Consider the following 24,337-nt stretch of genomic DNA (forward strand, 5'->3'; position numbering starts at 1 on the left):
TTGAAGGACACAAAAGCGGAGATTCGTTGTTTCAACTGTTCGCAGTTTGGCCATTTTAAAAATCAATGCTCAAAGCCAATACGTATTAAAGGTTCCTGTTTTAAATGCGGTGAATTGGGCCATTTGAATAATAATTGTCCAAAGAAAAATTCAGTTGTTGCAGTAGTAGCTGATTATGCGGAAGATAATCATGAAACTGGAACAGCTAATTTGACGACAGTAAATGCTTTACAAATGGTGAGTGTCGCTTTTGTAGATAAATTAGGCAAACGCACTGATGTTAGTTCTAAAATTTGTTCTCTTCTTGATTCTGGTAGCCCGAGGAGTTTTATTAAATGTTCAATCAACAGTTCCCTTTCCGATAAAAAAAGATACCCAAACTTTCGAAGTATCGGGGAATAGGTAATAGTCAACTTAAAATTTTTGATGAAATAGTTTGTGAAATAAGTATTGACAATGAAAAAATGTTTCATAAATTTTATGTATTGCCTGATACTGATATATGTGTTCCATTATTAATTGGAAGAGATCTTTTATGTCGATTAAATATATTCTTATGTAAACTTAAACGAATTTATACAAAAAATGAGTTACTTGAAATAAATAAAAATATTTTAGCTAATGATATGGGATATATTCATAACAGTGCGTTTGTTAAATTTGATATTTGGAAAAATAGAACTAATGATTGCAAAATAAATAAAAAAGAAGAAATAAAAGACTGTAGTTCAGATCAGGCTGTTACTGGATTAGGTAATGAGTTATCTGTATCGAATCCTGTGATAAAATTTGATAGTTATTTAATTGAAATGAAATCGATTGAATTAGTTGATAAGAATAGAAAAGAGTATCATAATGCCACAGTGGCTTCTAATGAAATGATATTTTCTGTACTACAACCTGGATCTGAAGAATATATAGATATAGATCCACAATTGAGTGAGGAAAATATAAGGAAACTTAGATCCGTAATTGAAAATTCATATTGTAATCCTCCCCCCACATTAGAAAGAGTACCTTACGATTCTAAAATGAAAATAAATTTGACCGATGACACACCTTTTCATTTTCCTCCCCGTAGACTTTCATATGTTGAGAAAAATTAAATAGATACTATCATTAATGACTTATTAGAAAAAAATATTATTCGGCACAGTAATTCACCATATGCATCTGCAAATGTTTTAGTAAGGAAAAAGAATGGTGAAGGCAGATTATGTGTAGACTACAGATTTTTAAATAAGAAAACAGTTAGAGACAACCTCTACGATGGGTAGTCATCTTGACGCGATGTAGAGGCTTAAGTGCGATGATTCGCGTTGGCCATGCTGGAGGGGACAGTTTAACTTGAGTTGGCTGTCTCTGGCAGGGTCTCCCATTCCAGAAGGGCACGCGTTGAGCATGATACTAAGAACTACCCTCCCTTTGTCTGATAGCGTCTGTTCTCCTCTGGGGCGGCTATCAGATGTTATTTCTATCGAACCATTTTCCCCTCATTGAGAGGGGTGGTTAAGGTGGATAGTCCGGCTGGTCCGTAAGGACTCTTTAATGTCCGTCCGAAATCCACCAGCGTCTGTTTCCCATATTGGGCGGCTGGTGGTCTGCGTCTGTTTCTCCAATGGGGCGGCAGTTATCTCAACACCTGGCAGCAGGTATAAAATGCAAGTAATTGTCCATCAGGACACATGGAAGAGGATAAGGCATGCCCCATGTACCCGGTCGGGGGCTTCATAATCTCCGGGGACCCTACTCCCACAGCGATGGTTTCGGGCTGTGGTGAGTCGAATGCTACTGCAACTCAGGCTAGTCAGGTGATCACACCGGACCAGACTAGTCTGCATGCTACTGGTGTCGCAAGAGGTCAATCTGGCATACCCAGATTGGCTGATTGTAAAAAATCCAAGGCAATAGGTGGTAGTGACCTAAGCGGCGAGGTACCTCTGGACTTCTCTCCAAGTACCTCCAAAGCCGCGAAAGCCCAAGTCGTCAAGGCGGCTAAATCCCCTGTTTCGGGTGCCTCTAAGGGGGAAGCGACTAAGTCGCCCCTCACGGATGCTTCCCATATGCCAACTGTGCGCTCAGGTCTTGTGAAGGAATCCTCCTGTCCTGAAGACGCATCACCCCTGGCCAATCCCGGCTCTGAAACTAACCCCAGGCATAAAAACCCTGCTAGAAGGGCTGCTACCACCAGGCGTTCCGCTTACCGCTTTGTTGAGGCACTTGGCTCGAAAAAAGTCGAGGACCTCACTAAGGAGCAACAAGCTTCGCTTTCCTGGGCGAAAGCCTATATTGCTGGTCTCAAAACCGCTCCTCCTTCTGCTGAATTACCAGCGGGGCCTAAACGGCAACGTTCAGAGGAGGATACAGCGACCAAGAGCCAGCAACCGGGACCTAAACGTCCCAAAGCGGCACAAAGGTCGTTAGCTAAATCCTTTAGCGAGATTGTCAAAGACAGTCTTGTTAGGGCGGTTATCGACCGGAGTGCGAATGACGGATCCATATCTCAATTGAATTGGGATATGGTGAAGCAAAAACTGGTAGGGGTGTTTTGGAAAGTTCTCAAAGAGAACCCAGGCACTCCTCCACAATGCGATGACGCTGGTTGGTACCAGGGTCACGTAAAACTTATGTCTTGTGTAGATGAACGCTCAGCGTTGCTACTAAAGACTGCCGTCGCATCACTGGGTGAGGTTTGGCCGGGGTCTAGGCTTGAGGTGGTATCTGTGAGTGAGATACCCCGAAAGCCTAGATCCATAGCTAAAATACCAGCTGAGCCATCTAGCCCGGAGGAGATCTTGGAGATCCTTCAGTGCTGTAACCCACAGCTTCCAACTCAAGACTGGAAAGTTGTTAAGGTTACGGACGCTGAGGGCTCTTCAAGGAAAGCGATCGTTGTCCTGAATAAGGACTCTTTGGGGCCGCTAAGGAAGGCACAAGGGAAGGTCTACTATGGATTTGGTACGATCATCCTGCGTGTCTACCGTAGCGACAACAAAGGCGATACATCCTCAGGTGATGTAAAGCCCATGCTCTCGGAAGAGGGCATGGATTGCAATGACGCCACTGATCCAGCCGACACTGAAGATACCAACTCAGTCTCCGAACTAGTTGGTACATTCTTTGAACGGATGGATGAGGTGGTGGACGAGGACGCCCTCCTGAATTCTGACCAGGAGGACGCCGACGTAACTATTGTAAAAATGGAGCATGGTGAGGGTGACCCAGATAAACCTTCACCACTCTAAAGCAGCATCAGCTGCACTGCTCCTCCGAATTGCTCAGAACGGGGAGGAGCTAGTCATGGTCCAGGAACCTTGGGTCCATCAGGACCGTATCTGTGGACTATGTTTGAAGGGCTATAAGCTCTACTTCGCTAAAGGCGCAGGTAAAATTAGATCCTGTATATTGGCTAAAAGCTCTTTGAAAATCTTCATTCTGTCTGATTACAGTAATGAAGATACAGTAGCAGTCTCATGGGAAACTAATGAAGGCTGTTTGTTATGGCTGATATCCAGCTACATGGCGCATGACCACGGGGAGCATCCACCAAACGATGATATCCGTAGTGCTGTGAAAAAGGCGAATGAGTCCAGGATACCATTGGTTATCTGTGCTGACGCTAACTCGCACCACATTGTATGGGGTAGCAGCGACACCAACACAAGAGGTGAGAGTCTTTTCAGTTTCATACTTAATAGTAGTTTGGAAGTAGTTAATAGAGGTTCAGAACCTACCTTCATTGTTTCAAACAGAAGTGAGGTACTAGACTTAACACTTGTGAGTGCTGAGCACCACAGTATGATTAACAATTGGGCTGTCTCCGACGACTGCTCTTTTTCTGATCATCTATATATTGATTTCAATATCAGTGTAACTTATAGGAATGATAATACCATTCTAAATAGGAGGAAGACCAATTGGGAGTGTGATGCAGAGTGATGTACTCTCCCGGTCTCTACCAAACCCGCCCACTATTGAAAATAGGGACGATATTGAGGTAGCAGTTGAGGCACTTACAGAAGCGTTCCAATCAGCTACTAATTTGGCCTGTAAGCCGAATATCTGCAGGGGTAGGAATAAGCCACCCTGGTGGAACCCTGAGATTGCACACGCAAGAAGGGCGTGTCGTAAATTGTTCAACGAGGCAAAGAGGCTGGGTAACTGGCCGGAATATAAGTCCTCAGTGAACCACTTTAAGAACCTTACGAGGAATGCGAAAAGGAAAGCCTGGAGGGACTTCTGTAGCGGCGTGGAAGGATCCTCTGAGACTAACCGATTACGTAAAATTCTATCAACTTCACCGGTTGTACCAAGCTATATCCAGAAACCCTGTGGTAGATGGACTCTGAATAGTAAGGAAACACTTGAGGTCCTATTAGATACTCATTTTCCAGGTTGCCTTCCAGTCGATGATGAGACTATGAATGGGGCTGCCGATTCTGTTGCTCCGGGTGATAACTCTGTTCCGATAAACAGGGATAGAATCCAATGGGCAATCAAAAGCTTCGACCCGTTTAAATCTCCTGGGCCGGATGGCATTATTCCTGCTGATCTTCAAAGAACGAAGAAATAGTTGTACCATGGCTCATTAGCATATACACAGCGTGTATTAGATGGACCTATATCCCCACATGGTGGACGAGATGCAGAGTAGTCTTCATTCCTAAAGGTGGTAAGGCGACTCACACTAAACCAAAGGATTATAGGCCAATTAGCCTTGCATCCTTCCTGCTGAAAACCCTAGAAAGGGTGATTGACGTATATCTGAGAATGACCATTCCGTCGGAACTCATCTCTAAATCCCAACATGCCTACACCAAAGGCAGATCTGTGGAAACAGCTCTACATTCGCTAGTTGGCTCCATTGAGGAGTCGCTAATACATAAGGAGTATTCACTTGTTGCCTTTCTCGATATTGAAGGAGCTTTTAATAATGTCAGGCCCGATGCCATCCTATCTGCGATGGATGAACTGGGAATTGATCTATGTGTTCGCCGACTAGTCGAAAAGATACTCGGTTATAGAGTCATTTGTGCTACTTTAGGTGGTGTAAGTGTTTTAAAAGTGGCCAATCGTGGAACCCCGCAGGGCGGTGTTTTATCACCACTTCTGTGGAATTTGGCTATGAATTCCCTGTTGATCAGGATGGACAACAGAAGGATCAAGACAGTCGCATATGCTGACGATGTTGCAGTTTTTATATCTGGTAAATTTCTGGATACAATATCCAGTTGTATGGAATCAGCATTAAGTACACTGAGTGAGTGGAGTATTTCATGTGGACTTAGTGTGAACCCACAAAAAACGGAACTGGTTCTCTTCACTAGGAGGTATAAGATCGATGACTTCAGACCACCTAGACTGAATGGAATCAGTCTTGAGATTAGAGATAATGCGAAGTATCTTGGCATCATTCTAGATAAAAGATTGTCCTGGAATTTGAATATTCAAAACAGGATTAACAAGGCTTATGTAGCCATCTACTCCTGTAAGAAGGCAATTGGTACAAACTGGGGTATTATGCCGAAGGGTATCAGTTGGATCTTCAAAGCAGTTGTTAAACCCATCTTGTTCTATGGAGTGTTGGTGTGGTGGCACGCCTTGGATAATGCTACTCACCGTAAGGCTGTGGAACGAGTTCTCAGGACTATTGCGATACTGATTACAGGCGCTATAAGGACTACCCCCTCTAAGGCACTTTTTACTATCCTGAACTGGTTACCAGTTGATTTGATGGTGATACAAATGGCTCTCAACTCTGCTGTGAGACTAAATGCTGGATGTTCGTGGTATGGTAAAGATCATGGGCACTCTAAGATACTGAACTACTATGGGTACTTACATAGTAATGTCGATTACTGCATCGCAAAACCATTTTTCGATATGCATTTCCATATTAAGATCCCGAATAGGGATTCATGGCAGCGCGGACTCTTACCCCCTGATGATGTCATAAGGGTATTCACTGATGGCTCAAAGAGGGGCAATAGGGTCGGTGGTGGTTTCTTTATTGAGAACTATGGGATTAAATCCTATTTCAGGCTACCTAACTTCTGTACGGCTCTTCAGGCGGAAATTACGGCCATTAAACGTGCATCCAACTGGCTGAGGTTTTATCAAATATCTGGTGATATATGTATATTTACCGATAGCAAGGCTGCCGTTAAAGGAATAGCGGGTGTCTTTACGACATCTAGGTTAACCGAGGAATGCCGGGTATCCCTTAATGAGATAGCGAGACATTCTAGGATAACGCTTATATGGGTCCCTGGCCACGATGGTAATCAGGGTAATTGTATAGCTGACGAACTGGCCAAAATGGGGGCGATGATGGATGATGATGAGATCGACCCCTTTTCTGGTATTTCCCTTGCTATATGCAAGATGGCTGTTCAGCGGACACTATATGAATCTGCACAAAGCAGGTGGACCAATGAGTCTTCCTGTGTTACAACGAGGTCTACTTGGCCCGTATATGATGCCAGCAGGACGAATCTACTTATGGAATTTCGTCGTGAGCAAATAAGGCTAATTGTCTCCTTCATTACAGGACACTGTATAATTGGGACACATGCTAGGAGATTGGGCCTACGGTATAATGACTACTGTAGGAGCTGCCATAATGAAGAAGAGGATGAGACGGTGTCACACCTATTCTGTCAATGCCCGGCTCTGATAAATCTGAGGGAACGTATCTTCGGAACACCATTCCTATCATGCTTAGATGAGCTATCAAGGATAAGTCTTAGACGAATCTACTCTTTCATCAGAGAATCTGGTTGGTTTAGCCTGGAAACAACGGACGTATAATTAATACCAAGATGTTTACCCCTTGGGTATCACAATGGGATCAGTTTTGAATGGACCCAAGTGAGCTGCTTGAAGAGTGGCTACCCATGGAACCTAACCTAACCTATAGAGACAACTTTCCTTTGCCAATTATAGAAGATTGTTTTGATCATCTTGAAGGGAAAAAGTATTTTACGGCCTTAGATTTGAAGAATGGGTTTCATCAGGTGGAGATGCACGAAGATTCGATCAAGTACACTTCATTTGTAACACCTAGAGGACAATACGAATATAGAAAAATGCCATTTGGTTTAAAAAATGCATCAGCATTTTTTCAGCGTTTTATTAATGACATTTTGAAAGATTTTATAGCATCGGGGAAAATAGTTGTATATATGGATGACATTACAATAGCAACATCTGATTTTGAAAGTCATTTGAAAATTGTAGATGAGGTTCTTATGCGTTTATACTCAAAAGGTCTTGAGTCAAAGTTGAGTAAGTGTAAGTTTGGATACACCGTCCGTCCGCCTGTCCTTCTGTCAATGTAAACCTTGTAATTAAACTACAGGTTGCAATTTTAAAGATAATACGACAATATTTGGTACAAGCATTTCTCTTATCCCTGGGACAAAGCCTATTGTATTTGGTTAGACTCGGTCCATTATTTCTCCTAGCCCCCATACGATTGCCCTATCTGAAAATAGTTAAGCTCTCATAGAAATCTTAGTTATATAGATATCCAAACCAAATTCACCACAAATAAGTTTTATATAAGCCGAAATCGCACCACCAAATTTTGTGACGATCGGTCCTTAATTAGTCATAGCTGCCATATAAGGCCCACTTCCGAAAATCACTTTAACCAGCATATATCTCTTAAAAAAGTGGATATTACATTAAAATTCAATACAAATAAGTTCTATAGATACAAAATTCATATCACCAAATTTTATAACGATCGGTCCATAATTAGTCATAGCTCCCATATAAGGCCCACTTCCAAAAATCATTTTAACGAGCATAGGTTTCTTACAGATGTTCGTATTAAAATAAAATTCAACACAAATAAGTTTCATATACACAGAAAACATGCCACCTAATTTTAGGGCGATTTGTCCATAACTAGTGATAGCTCCTCGCTTAATTTCACGATCCGCCTATCGCCATGCATATATTTCCTGTCACTAGAGGTGGGTGTGACAGTAGGCGGATTGACTTGAAATGATTACTAATGTCTTAGGTGAACATTTATGCGACCTAATTGAAAGTCAGAAACTTATTATTTTCCAGTGATCTTCATCCGCAGTTGCACTTTAATCCACCTACTGGAAATAGGCGTGGCACTGCCCGATAGACTTAAATTTTTTACTGGAAATTTAAAAACTTATTATTATCATCTGTACGAAGTTTTAAAGGTCTAGCTGTTTCCTGTGATTTATTGCCTCAAAACTGGTCGTTGGCCCCATCGTGCAATGTCTTGGGTTATTCTCTTATTTTAGAAAATTTGTACCAAATTTTTCAACAATAGCTAAACCGTTAACATCATTATTAAAGAAAAGCGTTCCATATAATTTTGATAGTAGTTGTATTTGTGCATTTACAAAATTGAAAGAATTATTGATGGCTCCTCCAATATTATCAATTTATAACCCTAAAAGGGAAACAGAATTGCATACAGATGCTAGTAAACTGGGGTTTGGTGCAGTTCTTTTGCAAAAGCAGGATGATGGGAAATTTCATCCCATTGCATACTTTTCAAAAACAACATCTGAAAGTGAATCGAAACTACACAGCTTTGAATTGGAAACATTAGCGATTGTATATGCTCTGGAAAGGTTTAGGACACAACTTGGTGGTATACATTTTGTAATAGTTACTGATTGTAACGCCTTAACCCAAGCCATACAGAAAAAACAAGTTAATTTGAGAATAGCTAAATGGGTGTTTGCATTTGAAAACTACAACTTTAGTATAAGACATCGATCTGGAATTTCTATGGGTCATGTAGATGCATTAAGTCGATGTTGTGTGATTGACTCTGAGGAGATTTATGAAACTGATTTGAATATTCAAATCACACAGAACAGGGATATGAAAATTAAGGAATTGAGAATTCAATTAGAAAATGACACTGATGATCATTTCGATTTAATAGATGGAATAGTTTTTAGAAAAGAGGAGAGAAATGATAGAAGACAAATGTATGTTCCAACTGAAATGGAGAATAATATTATTCGAATTATACATGAGAAAATAGGACATTTAGGTGTAAATAAGACTGTTGAGAAACTAAGGCAAAATTATTGGTTCCCAAAACCAAGAAAAAAAGTGGTTAATTATATTAGGAACTGTGTAAAATGTATAATTTATTCACCTGGTTGTTCCAACGAACACAATTTACATTGTATTCCCAAAGAACCTATTCCTTTTCATTCAATTCACGTTGTTCACTTTGGCCCTTTACCTTCTATTCGATCTGTTCGTAAACATGTTTTAGTTGTTGTGGATGGATTCACTAAACATGTTAAATTATACCCTGTCAAATCAGTAAGTTCAAAGGAAGTGTGTATGTCGTTAAAGAAGTATTTTGATAACTTTAGTAGACCAGTACGTATTAAACCTCTGCATGAATGGATTTGTAGTTAAGTAGTACATGTGTACTTGTAAAGTATGTGCTCTTACTCGAACTATATTTAAAAATAATGTTCATATTTTTGGGAACAACAAAATTATCGAATATGTTTTTTGTTACTCGCCTTTATGTTTACTAGTTAATTACAGGTTTGTTTTACACTCGCACTCTCCACATACAAGAAGAGAACATATCGAGTATCAAGCTACAACCAAACTTCTCGAGGTACTTGCAGTACTACGTGAAGTTTGGCAAATACAATTTAAATTTAATATTTTTTTATTTTTACTTTATCAAGAATAAAATATGTATTTATCTGATGATTTTAATGAAATTTGGCTTGTTTTATTTCTAATGCACAATATACAAATGTAAATGCCGTTAATTACATTAATACATTACTATAATCTCTACTGTATAATACACAAAAATAATTGCAGTACCACATGCAGAGAACATGAATTTTAAGGTACTTCTTTTTTTGTTGTTCACATATCATTTGTTCTTTTTTTCGGTACTCTATTAACTTCGGCTACTTACTTATTCGTATTTAATAAGCAAACATTCTCTTCACTTCCCTACTTGTGCTCTGAGTAAGAGTACAAATAAATACTACATTCGACGGCGAGTTTCACACATGAAGAAAAAAACTTACTCGCTGCAGATGTCTAGTACGTATAATTACTGATAGAGGTACTTGCTTTACTGCTAAAGAATTTTCAGAATTCCTTTCACAGAACAATAAAAACCATTTAAAAGTATGGTGGAAAGAGTTAATAGAATTTTAAAGTCAATGTTGGCTAAATTGACGGAACCCGTCGCACACGCTGATTGGGTATCCAAATTAGTTAATGTTGAATATGCTCTTAATAACACCATTCATGCAACAACACGCAAATCTCCGTCTGTACTTTTATTTGGTGTTGAACAAAGGGGAAGGATTGTAGATGAACTAACGGAATTTTTGGAGGAAAAGACAAATAATGCAAATACTGAAGTTATTGCATTGGAAAAGTCCCGTTTTGAAGCTTTAGCGAGCATAGAAGTCTCAACAGTATTGTCAAAACTATTTTCTTAAACATAGTATTCCTGCGAAAGAATTTAAAGTAGGAGATTTTGTAGTTATGGAAAATTATCGGAAAAATAAAAAAGGTCCTTACATTATTAAGAAAAAACTACCACATGACCGATATGTTATTACTGACATTGAATCTCATCAGATTACTCAAATACCTTATAATAGTGTGGTTGAATCAAGACGACTACGTTTGGTCGATCAAATGTCAGGATGGCCGAGTTGTTAGAATACTTGTCGTCAACTTAGTTTTTATAATTATTTTATAATCTAGTTAACACAATTGTTTTATTATATATAAATGTCTAGATTTTTCATAATATAATTTAATTTCAATAAATAAATAACAATTTATATCTTAAAATATATATATATATATGAACAATATGAATATACAATAAGTATATTTATATTCTTATAATTAATTTATTTATTTTGAAAGACAAATGTAACGTAAAGAAGTTGTCCGATGAAAAAATCATTACAATTTTTAAACTAACCCAAAATTTAAAATGATATGGGTGGGTCGTAATTTAAGATGCATTGTTTGTATAATTTTCTGAAATATTCCATTATTATCATGCCTACTAACTGTTAATTACAAAATGTTTGTATGGAAACTGTCAGTACATCGTTATGATAACCAGACATTGAGAAAATGAAGTTAAATGTTTTTATGTACTATGTATGTACATAAAAACATTTAACTTATTCATATCAATTAAAAGCAAATAAAATAACACTATCAAAGTAATCCAAAATGACGTTATCTAGCAATCGTTTCAATATTATTGTTTAAATATTTTAAGAAACAAAAAATTATTGATTTTTTTATTATTAATTTACGAATTCACAAAGAGTGTTCGTTATCTGTATCATTGTTCCAATTTATCATGTTATTGGTAAATTGGAAACATTTGAATTAAATAAAAAAAGCTGCAAATATTGTACTTCTTACATACTAGATTATTTATACAAATATTATTTTAAACATAAATATTATGCTACTTTTAGTCATTAGACACCTTAATTTTTATTTTTTTATTATATCGACTTTTGGGCCTTTTTTAAAAAATATATACAGTGGTCGACATAAGTCTACGTACGACCACAATTTTTGCCACTTTATTAGAGAAAACCCGGTAAATAAAAAACATAATAATGCAGTTTTGTTTGAAATCTATTTTTATTGCTATGCCCCCAAAAAAATATTGTTGCAATGTAAACTTGCAAAATTATTCATAAAAAACAATAAAAAAACATTGACAAAAGCCTACATACGACCACAGCATGTCCTGTTTTTTTTTTAATACTAACAGATTAAGTCTACGTTCAAACAATATTCAGTAACTCTGAAAACACTGGTAGAGTTAAAAACAAGCTGCGAAGTGGTCGCCCAAAGAAACTACATTGTAGAGATGTAACCTTCATTTTAAAAGAAGTCAACAAAAACTCAAAAGTAAATACCACAAAATTAGCCAAAGAACTCGCTACAAGATCAGAAGTTATTGTTCATCCACGAACAATTCAAAGAACCTTAAATAATAATGGTAATTAAAGCAGAACTCCTCGTAAATTAGCGAACGGATCGCAAACTTCTTTTGGAATTCGCCCAAAAGCACTTTGAAAAGGACATGGAATTCTGGAAGCGAGTTTTGTTCACTGATGAGTTGAAGTATTACATATTTGGAAGTGATGGGAGAGATAAAGTATGGCACAAAACAAATACTGCAATGGATCCGAAAAACTTACTCGCTACAGTTAAGCATGATGTTGGCAGTGTGACGGTTTGGGGTACTGTCGCTGCATCTCGAGTGGGAAAGTTAGTATTTATTGAGGATAATGTGGATCGTTGAGAGCATCCGTCGATATTTTAACTCTTGGTTAAAGTTGGATTTTTCAGCAAGATAACGATCCGAAACATTGGTCTCAAATTGTCAAAGATTGGCTACTCTACCATGCCCCATGACAACTGTTCACACCACCTCAAAGCCCGGACTTAAATGTTATTGAGCACGTGTGGGAAATTCTACAACGGAAGATCCGAAAACATCTTATTACTTGTGCACCAATGTTAAAGGAGAACCTTCCAGAAGAATGGCAAAATATAACGTCCGCAGAACTGGAAAATTTAGTTGCTTCGATGCCCAAACGCTTGCAGATGCCCGTGTTGGCCCAACGAAATATTGAATTTAATTTGTATTCGCCGAAAAATGTTTATTTAGTGTACAGATCATATGTAGACTTTTGTCAACATATTTTTTTAATTTTTTGTGAATAATAGTTAAATTAATTATAAATTTAGCGATATTTTTTTGTTATATTACTAAAAATGCATTTGAAATAAAACTGCATCATTACTTTTACTTATTATGGTTTAGAAGTCCGCGAGTTACGAAAATAATGGTCGTATGTAAACTTTTGTCGGTCACTGTATATATAACAAGTAAGAAAGTATGGTCGGTCAAGCCCGACCATATAATACCCTACATTAAGTAAAAGAGCAAAAACATTTTTCTTTTAAAATTTCAATAATTTACATTTTTGAGAGATTTTCGGAAGTGGGCTTTATATGGGGGCTATGACCAATTATGGACCGATCACCATGAAATTAGGACGTGTAATTTATGTCTATATGAAAGTTTACTATATAAACATTTATGACCGATAAAGTCCAATTTCGGAAGGACATTTGTATGGGGGCTAAGTGAAATAATGGACCGATTTCAGCCAGTTTCAATAGGCTTGGTCCTTGGGCCGAAAAGTAATATGTACCAAATTTGATCGAAATATCTTCAAAATTGCGACCTGTACTCTGCGCACAAGGTTTACAGCCAGCCAGACGGACATCGTTTAATCGACTCAGAAATTGATTCTAAGTCGATCGGTATACTTTAAGGTGGGTGTTAGACTAATATTTTTGGGCGTTACACACATCTGCACAAACGCATAAAACCCTCCCCACTATGGTGGTGTAGGGAATAAAATGAATGAAACAGGCCTTGTACTTTTAAATATATAGATTTTTAAAAAAGGCCAAAAAAGTCGATCGTACATATACTTTAGTAACTGTGTGTAACATATCGTCCTCTTAATAAAATAATAGTGTATAATATTTTTGCCATTTCGAAATAATTGAGTTTAAAATGTTTGTGTTAGTAGTAGGGTATTCAATCGATTAACCGTTAATCGGTTAACCGATTAATTTTGGACGGTTAACTGTTCGAATAATTTGAAATTACCGATTTTCAAATATTATTTATTTTTCCCTTTCAATTCAAATTTCAAATTAAAATTAGATATTTTTTGAACATCCAATAAACATGAATAGTGAGTATGTATAACAACTGACATATTTAATTTACATGTCTTTGAAACTTTGCTTGTATTTACATGTATAGACGACACTTTTTTGAAATCAGTCTTTTATCATTACTAAACGTAACTATTAAATTAATAAAAATCTAAAACAATCCAAAAAGGAATATTATTTATCATAGGTTAGGTTATAAAGGCAGCTAGTTATCAACCAGCTCACTTGGGTCCATTAAATTGGTCCCTTTGTGTTACCCTAAGGATCATGCTCAGGGCCTCAAGAGGTCCTTCACATGTCAGAAATGGGTTCAATGCCGAACCAACCTGACGCACGAATGAACGAATACAACCTCCTGACATCCGGAGTAGATAGATCCGCTAGGCCGTGCAAAAATGGACTACCTATTGTCGCAGTCCGCACCCCTGCTATGGCAGGGCAAAGACAGAGGAGATGTTCAATCGTCTCATCCTCGTCTTCATCATGGCAACTCCTACAGAAGTCATTGTATGGAGTATTCAATATCCTAGCATGCGCACCTATCAAGCAATGCCCGGTGAGCACTGATATCAGAGCTCGTAGCCTATCCCGAGGTAGCCCCGTGAGGCACATTGACCTATGATGGTCAAATACGGGCCAAGTGAGTTTCGATATCGAGCAATTTGTCAAATTAGACCATCTCAAATAATTTACGCTGTATGGTTGACTTACAGCAAGATAGCGGTAAACCGACCAAGTGATCGATCTCGTCAATATGTAGACGTGAGCCTCTTTTGGCCAGTTCATCCGCAATAGCATTGCCGGGTACACCAGAGTGACCAGGCACCCAGAATAACTCCAGGTTAGAATGTCTCGCCATCTCATTAAGAGATACCCGGCATTCATGTACCAATCTGGATGTCGAGTAGACGCCAGATAGGGATTTGATAGCAGACTTACTGTCGGTACATATTCGGATATTCACACCAAATAGCCTATAGTACTTCATCCAGTGTACCGCCCTTTTGATCGCTGAAATCTCAGCATTATTTATCATGCTTTTGAATTCTCCAAAATATACAATCAGCGAGAGAGTTTTTTCCAAGAAAAATTTTATTAAATCTAAAGAAAAAAATCGTTTAAATTATATTCTTTTTATAAAAGATTATTTCAGAAGATCTCACTAAAACCTTAAAAAACTCACACATCGCTCATTTGCTGCAACAACGTCATAATTAAAAAAAAGTAGTTTTGTAGAAAATCGTCTTTGAATATTTTATGACATTTTACTATTTCTTAAATAAATTTTCAACAAATCATGCGATTGCAGAAATATAAATCGTAGATATTAATATATTTCTAATCTGTATCTAACCCAAATTTTTATTTATCAAATATACAAGAAAACATGAATTTTTAATTTTGATGTTTACAACAAAAAAACACTCTCACAAGAAATAATTGACTTTTTCGAAAACTATGGCCCTAATTTTGTAAATCACGTCACAAAGTGATATTTATATGGAAAGCAATAACAAAATTTCAAAAATTTGAAAAATTTGTTTTTGTTTTATATACAAATTCTTAACAGAACAAACGCACCAAATTTCAAGCGTTCATTTGCCTTTCATAATTTGAAAATTTTGTATATAAAACAAAAACAAATTTTTAAAATTTTAGAAATTTTGTTTTTGCTTTCCATATAAATATCACTTTGGTGACGTGATTTATAAAATTAGGGCCTATATGAAACATTATAGAACAGCGCATACGTTGTTGCAGCAAATAGGCGATATGTTTACAAAAATGATCTCAAATACCTTATTTGCTGTTTTATGTTTTTGTACACAAAATTCGTTGTTGTATTTTCAATTTAAAATGAAAATAGAAATTATTCGGTTAATCGAACAATTTTAAATTAACCGATTATTAACAGAATAAATCTAAACCTCGATTAATTATTTGCTCGATTAACCGATTAAACCAGAAACCCGATTAATTGAATACCCTAGTTAGTAGACATCTAGAACAAAAGTAATATTTCAATTGAAATATTTGTGGAAGTAGAATTTCACCAAATTTTGACCACATCAGTTATGTAGATTCTTATTATTATATCGACCCCTTTGCGCTAAATTATCGTATGTTACAAAATCCAAATTTTACAATAGAGCTTTATTATAAAATATCTTTGATTTGGCTGGTATCACAATACCAAATTTTAAATGCGATAACCGATTTAGTAAATTAAATTTCGCATACGTTAAAATTAACTTAAGTAGTAATATTTCCATAAATATAGCGAATATCGGTATAACATTTTACTAGTCTGTTCTGGATGTCCCTCATGTGTCGTAGACGAATATACATTGTCTTGCACTTATCACTGAGGATGTCTTGAAGACGTGCCCAACTGGGCAGAAAACAAAATTAAAATACACAACATAAAGCAATACATATCCCAGCAGTTCTAGGAGACAGTACCGAACTAGTGATTTTACCTATCATTTAGGGTGGGAGCTAGTTACTTCAATAGCCACGTGACTAGTCATTTTAACACGGGCATGTCCTAGGCAGGGGGTCAATTGTCTCTTTTTGATTACAATGGGACTGTCTAATAGCTGGTCCAAAGTAGGCAACGCATTGGATTCACAAACTGGTTACATAGCGTCAGTTACCTTGCTAGCTTTGTAACTGGTTACTTGATCAGCTACTTTTTTTTTTTTTGTATTTTATTAGTAGTATTTTTAATACTTTTGTATAACAAATTTTTACATTTATTTTTACATAGTAAGATTAAGCTCTAATTTATATTAACATTTCTTATAAATTCAACTGCTTTCCTTCTAAAGATGGTGTTGTTTGTCTCGTTTTTTACACTATTTGGCATCGTATTGTATAGTTTTAAACCTTTATAGAACAGTGATTTTTGTGTGTTGTTATTATCCGCACGTTGTAGTCGAAAGTCTTGAGCATTCCTTAAGTTATAAGGTTGAATTTCACCAACATATATTAATTGTTCTTTCAGATATTCTGGTGCTTTTCCTATTTTCATTTTTTGTATTAAATTTATAGTATTTAGTTCTAAACGTTGTTTTATATTAAGCCATTTAAGAGTGCTTAACATGTTATTTATCGGTGTGTATCTATTACATCTTAGTATTGCACGCATCGCCTTATTTTGTAGTTTTTGTAGTCTATCAATATGTGCATCTGAGCAGCATGTGTATAAAACCGTTGATCCGTATTCAAAATGTGGTTTAACAATAGTATTATATATGTTAATAGCTGTATTAATTGAAATTTTATTTCGTAGTCTTTTGAAAAAACCAATTTTCTTTCCAATTTTTTACAAATATATTCAATGTGTTGTTTTAGTTTTAAATCCTTATCTATTAGAAAACCTAGATATTTTATATTATTTACTTTTTCTATTATCACATTATTAATTTTAAAAGTTATGTTACTGTCCATATTTATTTCCATAAGCTTAGTTTTATTTTCATTTAATTTCAATTTATTCATTTTTAACCATTTGTCAATATTATTTATATCGATTGTTAGATTGTAGTTGCATATTTCCTCTGATTCAGCTTCTGTAAATATTAGGGTATCGTCCGCATACATTACAATTTCACATTTTTCTAATGATTTTGGCATATCGTTGATATATATAATAAATAATAGAGCTCCCAGAATTGATCCCTGAGGTACTCCAAAGTCATTTGCTATTTCATTTGATTTTACATTATTCACTTTAGTCTTTTGTCTAGGATTATTCAGATATGACTGGAACCACTTCAATTCATTATCTTGTATACCATATTTATGTAATTTTTGTAACAGAATGTTTCTATCAATTGTTTCAAAAGCTCTTTTGAAATCTAAGAATATTGCCATAATTTTATGATTTCTCTTTATAAATTTCCATCTGTTTATAACATAATTTACCGCTGTTTCACATGAATATTTTTTCCTAAAACCTGATTGATGTTTCGATAGTAGTTCATATTTTTCCATATACTCCTCTAATTGATCTTTGACAACTTTTTCAAGAATCTTTTCACACGTTTTTAAGGAATTTATTGGTCTCAATTCTTCGCACATTATTGTGTTATTGACCTTTTCAATAGGTGTAACCATCGTTTCCTTCCAATCATTTGGGAAAATTCCTGATTTTAATGATGCATTTATTATTTTTAGTAAAATATTTCCTGTTAGTTCCCAGTTATCGTTTTAATAGATATTTTATTATAATCAGGTTTTTTCTTCATATTCTTACATATATTTTTTAATTCTAGTAGATTTATTGCACGAAATTTAAATTTATTAGTTATAACATCTATTTTATTTTCATATTGCACGTAATCAATGGTATTGTTATTTTAACACGTGCATGTCCAAAGCAAGGGGTCAATTGACCCTTTTGATTACAATGTGACTATCGGATAGCTTACTTGCTTAACTGCTGGGTAGTCAATGTATCCCTTAAAGACAGTAATTGTCACAAATGTCTTATGACTTGGCTGACTCCATTATATATATTTTGGTCATTTGACACGTGTGTGCACTTTGTAGCGCAGAGAGAAGACAATTGGTTACTTTATGCATCCCAAGTAATCAAGCGTGAAGACAATTGTCACTTAAGTGTCTCTAAGTAATCTAGAGTATAGTCACTTTAAACGTTTTGTGAGTAATTCGTAAAAACTGTTTTTTTACAAATTGTGTTGATATAATTCTCATACAGTTTATTTTTATTTCTGATTAAGTATGTATACTGATATCCCATGTAACATAGCATGAAGTCAATAGTCACTTTAGTGTCTCTTAAGGTAGGGTCACACATGACAAATATTTGACGAAAAAGACGTAACCACTAAATAAAATACATTTGAATTCATTTATTTATTTCAAAAACATATTTTATTTAGTATGATTCAAAACAAAAAATTTAGTTTTGTTTTATTTGATGCTGTTTGATCTTACAAAACACTTGTAAGAGTAAACACGTCAAATAAATTTGTTCTAAAAAAAGTGGTTACGCTTTTTTGAGCAAATATTTGCCATGTGTGACCCTACCTTTAGTAACATATGGTGAAGACACTGAAAACTTTTTTTTGTACTGCACTTTATTTTACCCACCAGAAGCGTTGACTACTTTCGATCAGCTATCCGATAGTCACATTGTAATCTAAAGGGTCAATTGACCCCCTGCTTAGGACAAGTGTTAAAATAACTAGTCAATTGGTTATTTTTAACCAATATTCATGTTTTATACCTTGTTAGAAATATAATTTATTCTAGGAGCTTAGGTTTATTGCAAATGTTTAAAAAACAGTATTCAAATAGTGATTTTTTTAAGATATCGGAAAAAGTACCATTATTTACCCAATTATACAACTTTCAATCGATTTCCGGCACGTGTTCTAGTTATTCGATTGCACTTAAATTTTGCAGTAGTTAGTTTTAGCTACTAATGAACAAAATAAGACAAATCCAAAGCAAATCTATTTTTTAAGGGCATGTCTAATGTACATATTCACATTGTACATGTTTGGATGTAAGAGTATTTACGTAAAGTAAAAACTTTTGTATGTACACCACAGTTATTGTTTTCAAGTGATGACGTGTTTTTATTATTGACTAAAATACAATATTTCTAAAAGCGGTTTAAAGCAGTTTTAACTACTCAATCTGCCCAAGGAGTAGTGAGACCTCCAAATTAATTATTTACACATTCATTTCTGAAATGATACATACAAGTTGCCTTTGCTAGCCATTATAAATAAGTAAATGTTTTTTGTTTGATGTCGTATTTGTTTTCCTATTAGGTACATTGTCATAGCCCTTCATACCCCTTCAGCACTCATCAAGTAAAAGTTCAATGCATATTTTTTGATTTTATTGTTTTGTTTGATCTGAAATTGTATGTCGCTAAATGTACTTGCTGACGACGACTAAATTTGTGGTGTGTGCATGTTATGTGTATTTAGGGTTTCCAAAAAAAGCCAGTGTTTCCAACTAAAATAAAAGATTACTTCACTTTTACGTAGATGTGTGACGATATGTATGTAGATGTATAATACACATTGAGCAAGAATGAAATAAACAAGATTACGACATCGACAATTCCGTTATTTTAGTGTACTCTTTTACTCTTTTTTCGTGACGTCAGCAATGATTGTTTTCTTATGTTTTGAATGTAAAATACTTACTTTTTATATGAAATTTCAAAACAAATAGTGAAAAATAAATAAAAAAAAAAATTAATTAAAAATTAAAATGTGGTGTGCAGTCAAAAATTGCAATAATAATAACTAGGATCGCCCGGTGGCCGAAATTTGACCACTTTTAAACGCTTTTTACCTCTTTTATGGAAAGAATTTAAAAAAATTACGATCTGCAAATCTAGAGAAAATAACCTTTTAAACCATATATGTTTCATCAATATTGGTGGACAATAACATACTTAAAAGTGTACCACAAAAAAACGTGTGTCCTATTTATATATAAGATAATAATAAAAAATCAAAATCGTTAACTAATATATAGCAAAAATATTGAAAATTAATAAAGTAAAATATGTCTAATAACATAAAACCTAAAATACATTTAATTTTATTAAACATAAATAACTTTTAAACATAATTATTGACTTTTCCATTCTAAATCACATACAATTTTCATATATTACAATCAGTTTAGGGCACTGTTGACGTCACTGAGCTTAAGAGAATTTTTTTAAGAGAGCCATGTCGCCATCTGTGTTTATTTCATTTATGCACATTGAGTATATTCACAACAGCGTTGCCACAAAGAAAATATTTTTCCTACCAACATACACTCTAATAGGGTTTTTACACTAGCGCACATCTAACATCTACCATCAATTTGCAAAGATGTTAACATCTTCCCATAAGAATTGCACTGCGATGAGTGCCAACATCTTTCTACATCTTTAAAAAATGTTCCTATCTCTTCATCTTTCGATTATTTTAGTGTCACCACTAATAAAATGGCATTTATATTAAGAAAAAAATGTAAACAAATATAATATAATAATGAGGGGACATTTTATTTGTTTGAAATTTGCTTGTGAAATTATTTTCTTATTTAATTTGATAGTATAAAAAATAAAACCAGTCTCAATTCATTTTGTTTTCATAAAAACAATCAGGTATGTGATGAAAAACGATTTAGATGTAAAAACGATTTCAAAACGACAAAAGGTGTGATATGTTTGTTTAAATCGTTTTGTAACATTAGAATCAAATTTGAATTTGTTTCAAAGGGAGTTCATCGAAATTAAATTTTCACATTAATTAAGGTTAACAAATGGAGAATTGCTTATTTTGTTTTTTTCCTATAAAAATGATACAGAATGAAACAAAAATTTAATATGAAATCAATCGAAATTCATCACACCTAAATCGTTTTTGATATTGATTTCAGTTTTGAAAACGATCGTTTTTCATCACATGCCTGAATATGATTTTTAATATTTTTGCAATTTTACTGATGGTAGATGTTAGATGTTGCAAGTGTGAACAAATCTTTCAAGTTTTCAACATCTTCCATACGTTTCGCCAAAATGTACGTAAGTGTAAAAACCCTATAAAACCTACCAAATTCTTTCCTATCCTACCAAAAATTTAATTTTAAATAAATATATTTGATTTACAGGGCAACAAAATCATTTTGTTGCTATTACATGTGGGTTTGTCATAATGCAATAAATCTGAACAAAAAATTGCATATTTTTATATAAAAAATATATTTTTTTTTTTTCAAAATTCAGTCAATCGAAATAAGAACCATTACCTACTCAGTTCTATGTATATCAAACAAAAAAGTTAAATTTTGTGAAAATGAGCGAATTCACTTAATTGTGAATAAATTCGAAAATAATTAATCGATTTTTATATATGTCGTTAAGTTGCTATTATATTAGGGTTTGTCATAAATTATGTTTTCGTTCTGCAGCAGCAGAACTATTTGGAAGTGAAAGTATATTAAAAATAAAATTACATATGTCACTATAACAGAGTTCATTGAATCCATCTTTAAGTGTGCTTTCATTTTCCCGAACAAATTTATGCGAGCATTAATATCTAAAGATATATCACTTAGCCCATGCAAATTCCATTATTTATGTGGGAGCAGTGATTTAAGATTGTTTCTGTGGTCAAAGTGTAAATACATATGATTGTCCGGTTTCATGATTTTCTTCATGTTGTTGGTATATGAAATGTTTTGCATGTGTAAAGACGTATACGTCTATATATACATACATATGTATATATATTTAAAAATACATTTGTTTGTTGTTGTATTTTTTTTCAATACACAAACCTTCATCACTGTAGGTCTTGTATTTAGTATAAATTAATAAAGTAGCGACAGTACTACAACAAATACAAAAACAACAAGCAATTTTGTTTTTGGTTTAAGGTCTGAGCTGTCAAAGTTGCCTGTTGTTGTTTTTGCTTTTGGGCTTGTTGTATTTTTCGCCACAACTACCACAAGCGAATTGACAGTTCAGACTGAATAAAAAAAATAGTCAGCTGTTCTACTGAGTCTACTTTATTAATTTACTTTGGTATTTATATTAAAGTATACTTTGGTGAAGGGTATATAAGATTCGGCACAGCCGAATATAGCTCTGTTACTTATTTATAGGTATTTTTATGATATAAGAAATAATTTTTATCAAAAACACGTTTAAAAATAAGACTCTTTACAAATTCGAAATATTTGAAAAATAAAAAAAGACCTGATAACTTGTTTGTTTTATTCATAGGGAAACATAGAGAGGAAACTAAAAAAAAAACTCAAACAAAAATATTACTCAAAATAATCACACATACGAGAGTTGTTTTTGTTTTCACATAGGCCCTAATTTTGTAAATCACGTCACCAAAGTGATATTTATATGGAAAGCAAAAACAAAATTTCAAAAATTTGTTTTTGTTTTATATACAAAATTTTCAAATTATGAAAGGCAAATCAACGCTTGAATTTTGGTGCGTTTGTTCTGTTAAGAATTTGTATATAAAACAAAAACAAATTTTTAAAATTTTTGAAATTTTGTTTTTGCTTTCCATATAAATATCACTTTGTGACGTGATTTACAAAATTAGGGCCATAGTTTTTTCTACTAATACATTATCACCACCTAGGTTTCTGACAACTGAGTTAGGTCTTTGACAGGAGAGATGCCGTTCTATGTGTATTCTCTATGGTTTTATTTAGCATGAACCTCATTATATTATGGTTATCATTGGAATACAAACGTTGGGAAAGTTTATACTAAATTTTTTAAAGGGGAACCCTAATGTATATGTAAAGATGTGTGTATGTACGATTGTGTACACATGCATACATATTGATAATAACTAAACAACAGAGTTATTACTGTTATATACAGTGTTGTATAATGAAAATTAATAAAATGTACCGATATAGGAACAAATCAAGTCTTAAATTTACAACTATAAACTCGATTTTTTGTAAAATGAAAATGAATTAAATGTACCGATATAGGAACAAATCAAGGCTTAAATTTACAACTATTTTTAATATTTTTTTAATTTTCTCTCCAGTAATATTGTTTCAGAATCTAACTCCTGTGGTATAAGATTTGTATCTTACTCTTATTGACTGCTAGAGAAGAATTATTATTCAAAGTCGCTATATGAAATAGCCTAGCGATGGGCCGAAGATCAGTTATTAAAAAAATACTTAAATTGAACTTAACAGTTTCTTTTAATTTTTTTTACCATTACTAACATTTCTCACTGATAATCTGCACTCAGATATTTTAGAATTTATAGGAGTATTAATATCTAATATTTTAGGCACTACGACTTTATAAAAATAATTTTATGCTAAGCCGGTTTAATTAAAAACTCTTCAGCCCGACCAATGCGTATTCATAGATTAAGGGCCTGGCTCACTAAATACAAACGAAATATATACCTTGAGTGCCACAAAAGAATACTGGTTATATATAATTTATATTGCACATCAATGAACTACAACATATTAATGATTAAGAATGAATTCATAATTTGTGTTGGTACATGGTTTATTGCTCGTTACACCAAAAACTGATTGAGGAATTCTACCCAACAAAACATACACATATACCCACACACAGTAAATTCTCAAATATTGTATATTATTAGTATGCATGTAAATACAATGAATTTTATAACTGTTGTTGCAAAAGATTATTTACCTTAAATATAAATTAAATAATAATCCCGATTAAAGCACTGTTTTTCAATTGTTACATGACAATTTGGCCGAAGGAATTTCCATACAATGATAGCGATATTTGTGTGGTTTTCTTTGTATGTAAAATAAATTATTAATCTATGCAGTAATTAAATTAAAAAATAATAATAAACGAAACAGCAACCGATCCGTTTCCTTGTATAATAGCAATTGTCAATCGCTGTTGTCATCACGCACTTTATCACAAAAAGATCTTTTTTTCATTGTTTGTGTAAATGAAAATTTTGGATTTTTTGATTTAGCAATT

General features: G+C 34.2%; 2 protein-coding genes across 2 annotated transcripts in view; one reads left to right on the forward strand and one right to left on the reverse strand.

Moving 5' to 3' along the window:
• The window catches only part of hrm (hermes), a 70,653-nt gene extending 46,316 nt beyond the window's left edge, over positions 1-24,337 (reverse strand). The window contains exon 1 of the mRNA XM_065499420.1: positions 24,032-24,337. The gene's annotated coding sequence lies outside the window, so the exon portion shown is untranslated. The remainder of the gene's footprint in view (positions 1-24,031) is intronic.
• LOC135950693 (uncharacterized) lies at positions 1,686-3,792 on the forward strand. Its single transcript, XM_065500224.1, has 2 exons — positions 1,686-3,385; positions 3,450-3,792. Exon 1 carries the CDS (start codon positions 1,686-1,688, stop codon positions 3,243-3,245), a length of 1,560 nt encoding a protein of 519 aa, XP_065356296.1. The 3' UTR covers positions 3,246-3,385; positions 3,450-3,792.

Source organism: Calliphora vicina, chromosome 2 (assembly GCF_958450345.1).
Source record: "Calliphora vicina chromosome 2, idCalVici1.1, whole genome shotgun sequence".
NCBI lineage: Eukaryota > Metazoa > Arthropoda > Insecta > Diptera > Calliphoridae > Calliphora > Calliphora vicina.

Excerpts from the sequence above, each read along its gene's own strand:
- LOC135950693 (XM_065500224.1), top strand. The coding sequence starts at position 1,686 with ATGGAAGAGGATAAGGCATGCCCCATGTACCCGGTCGGGGGCTTCATA.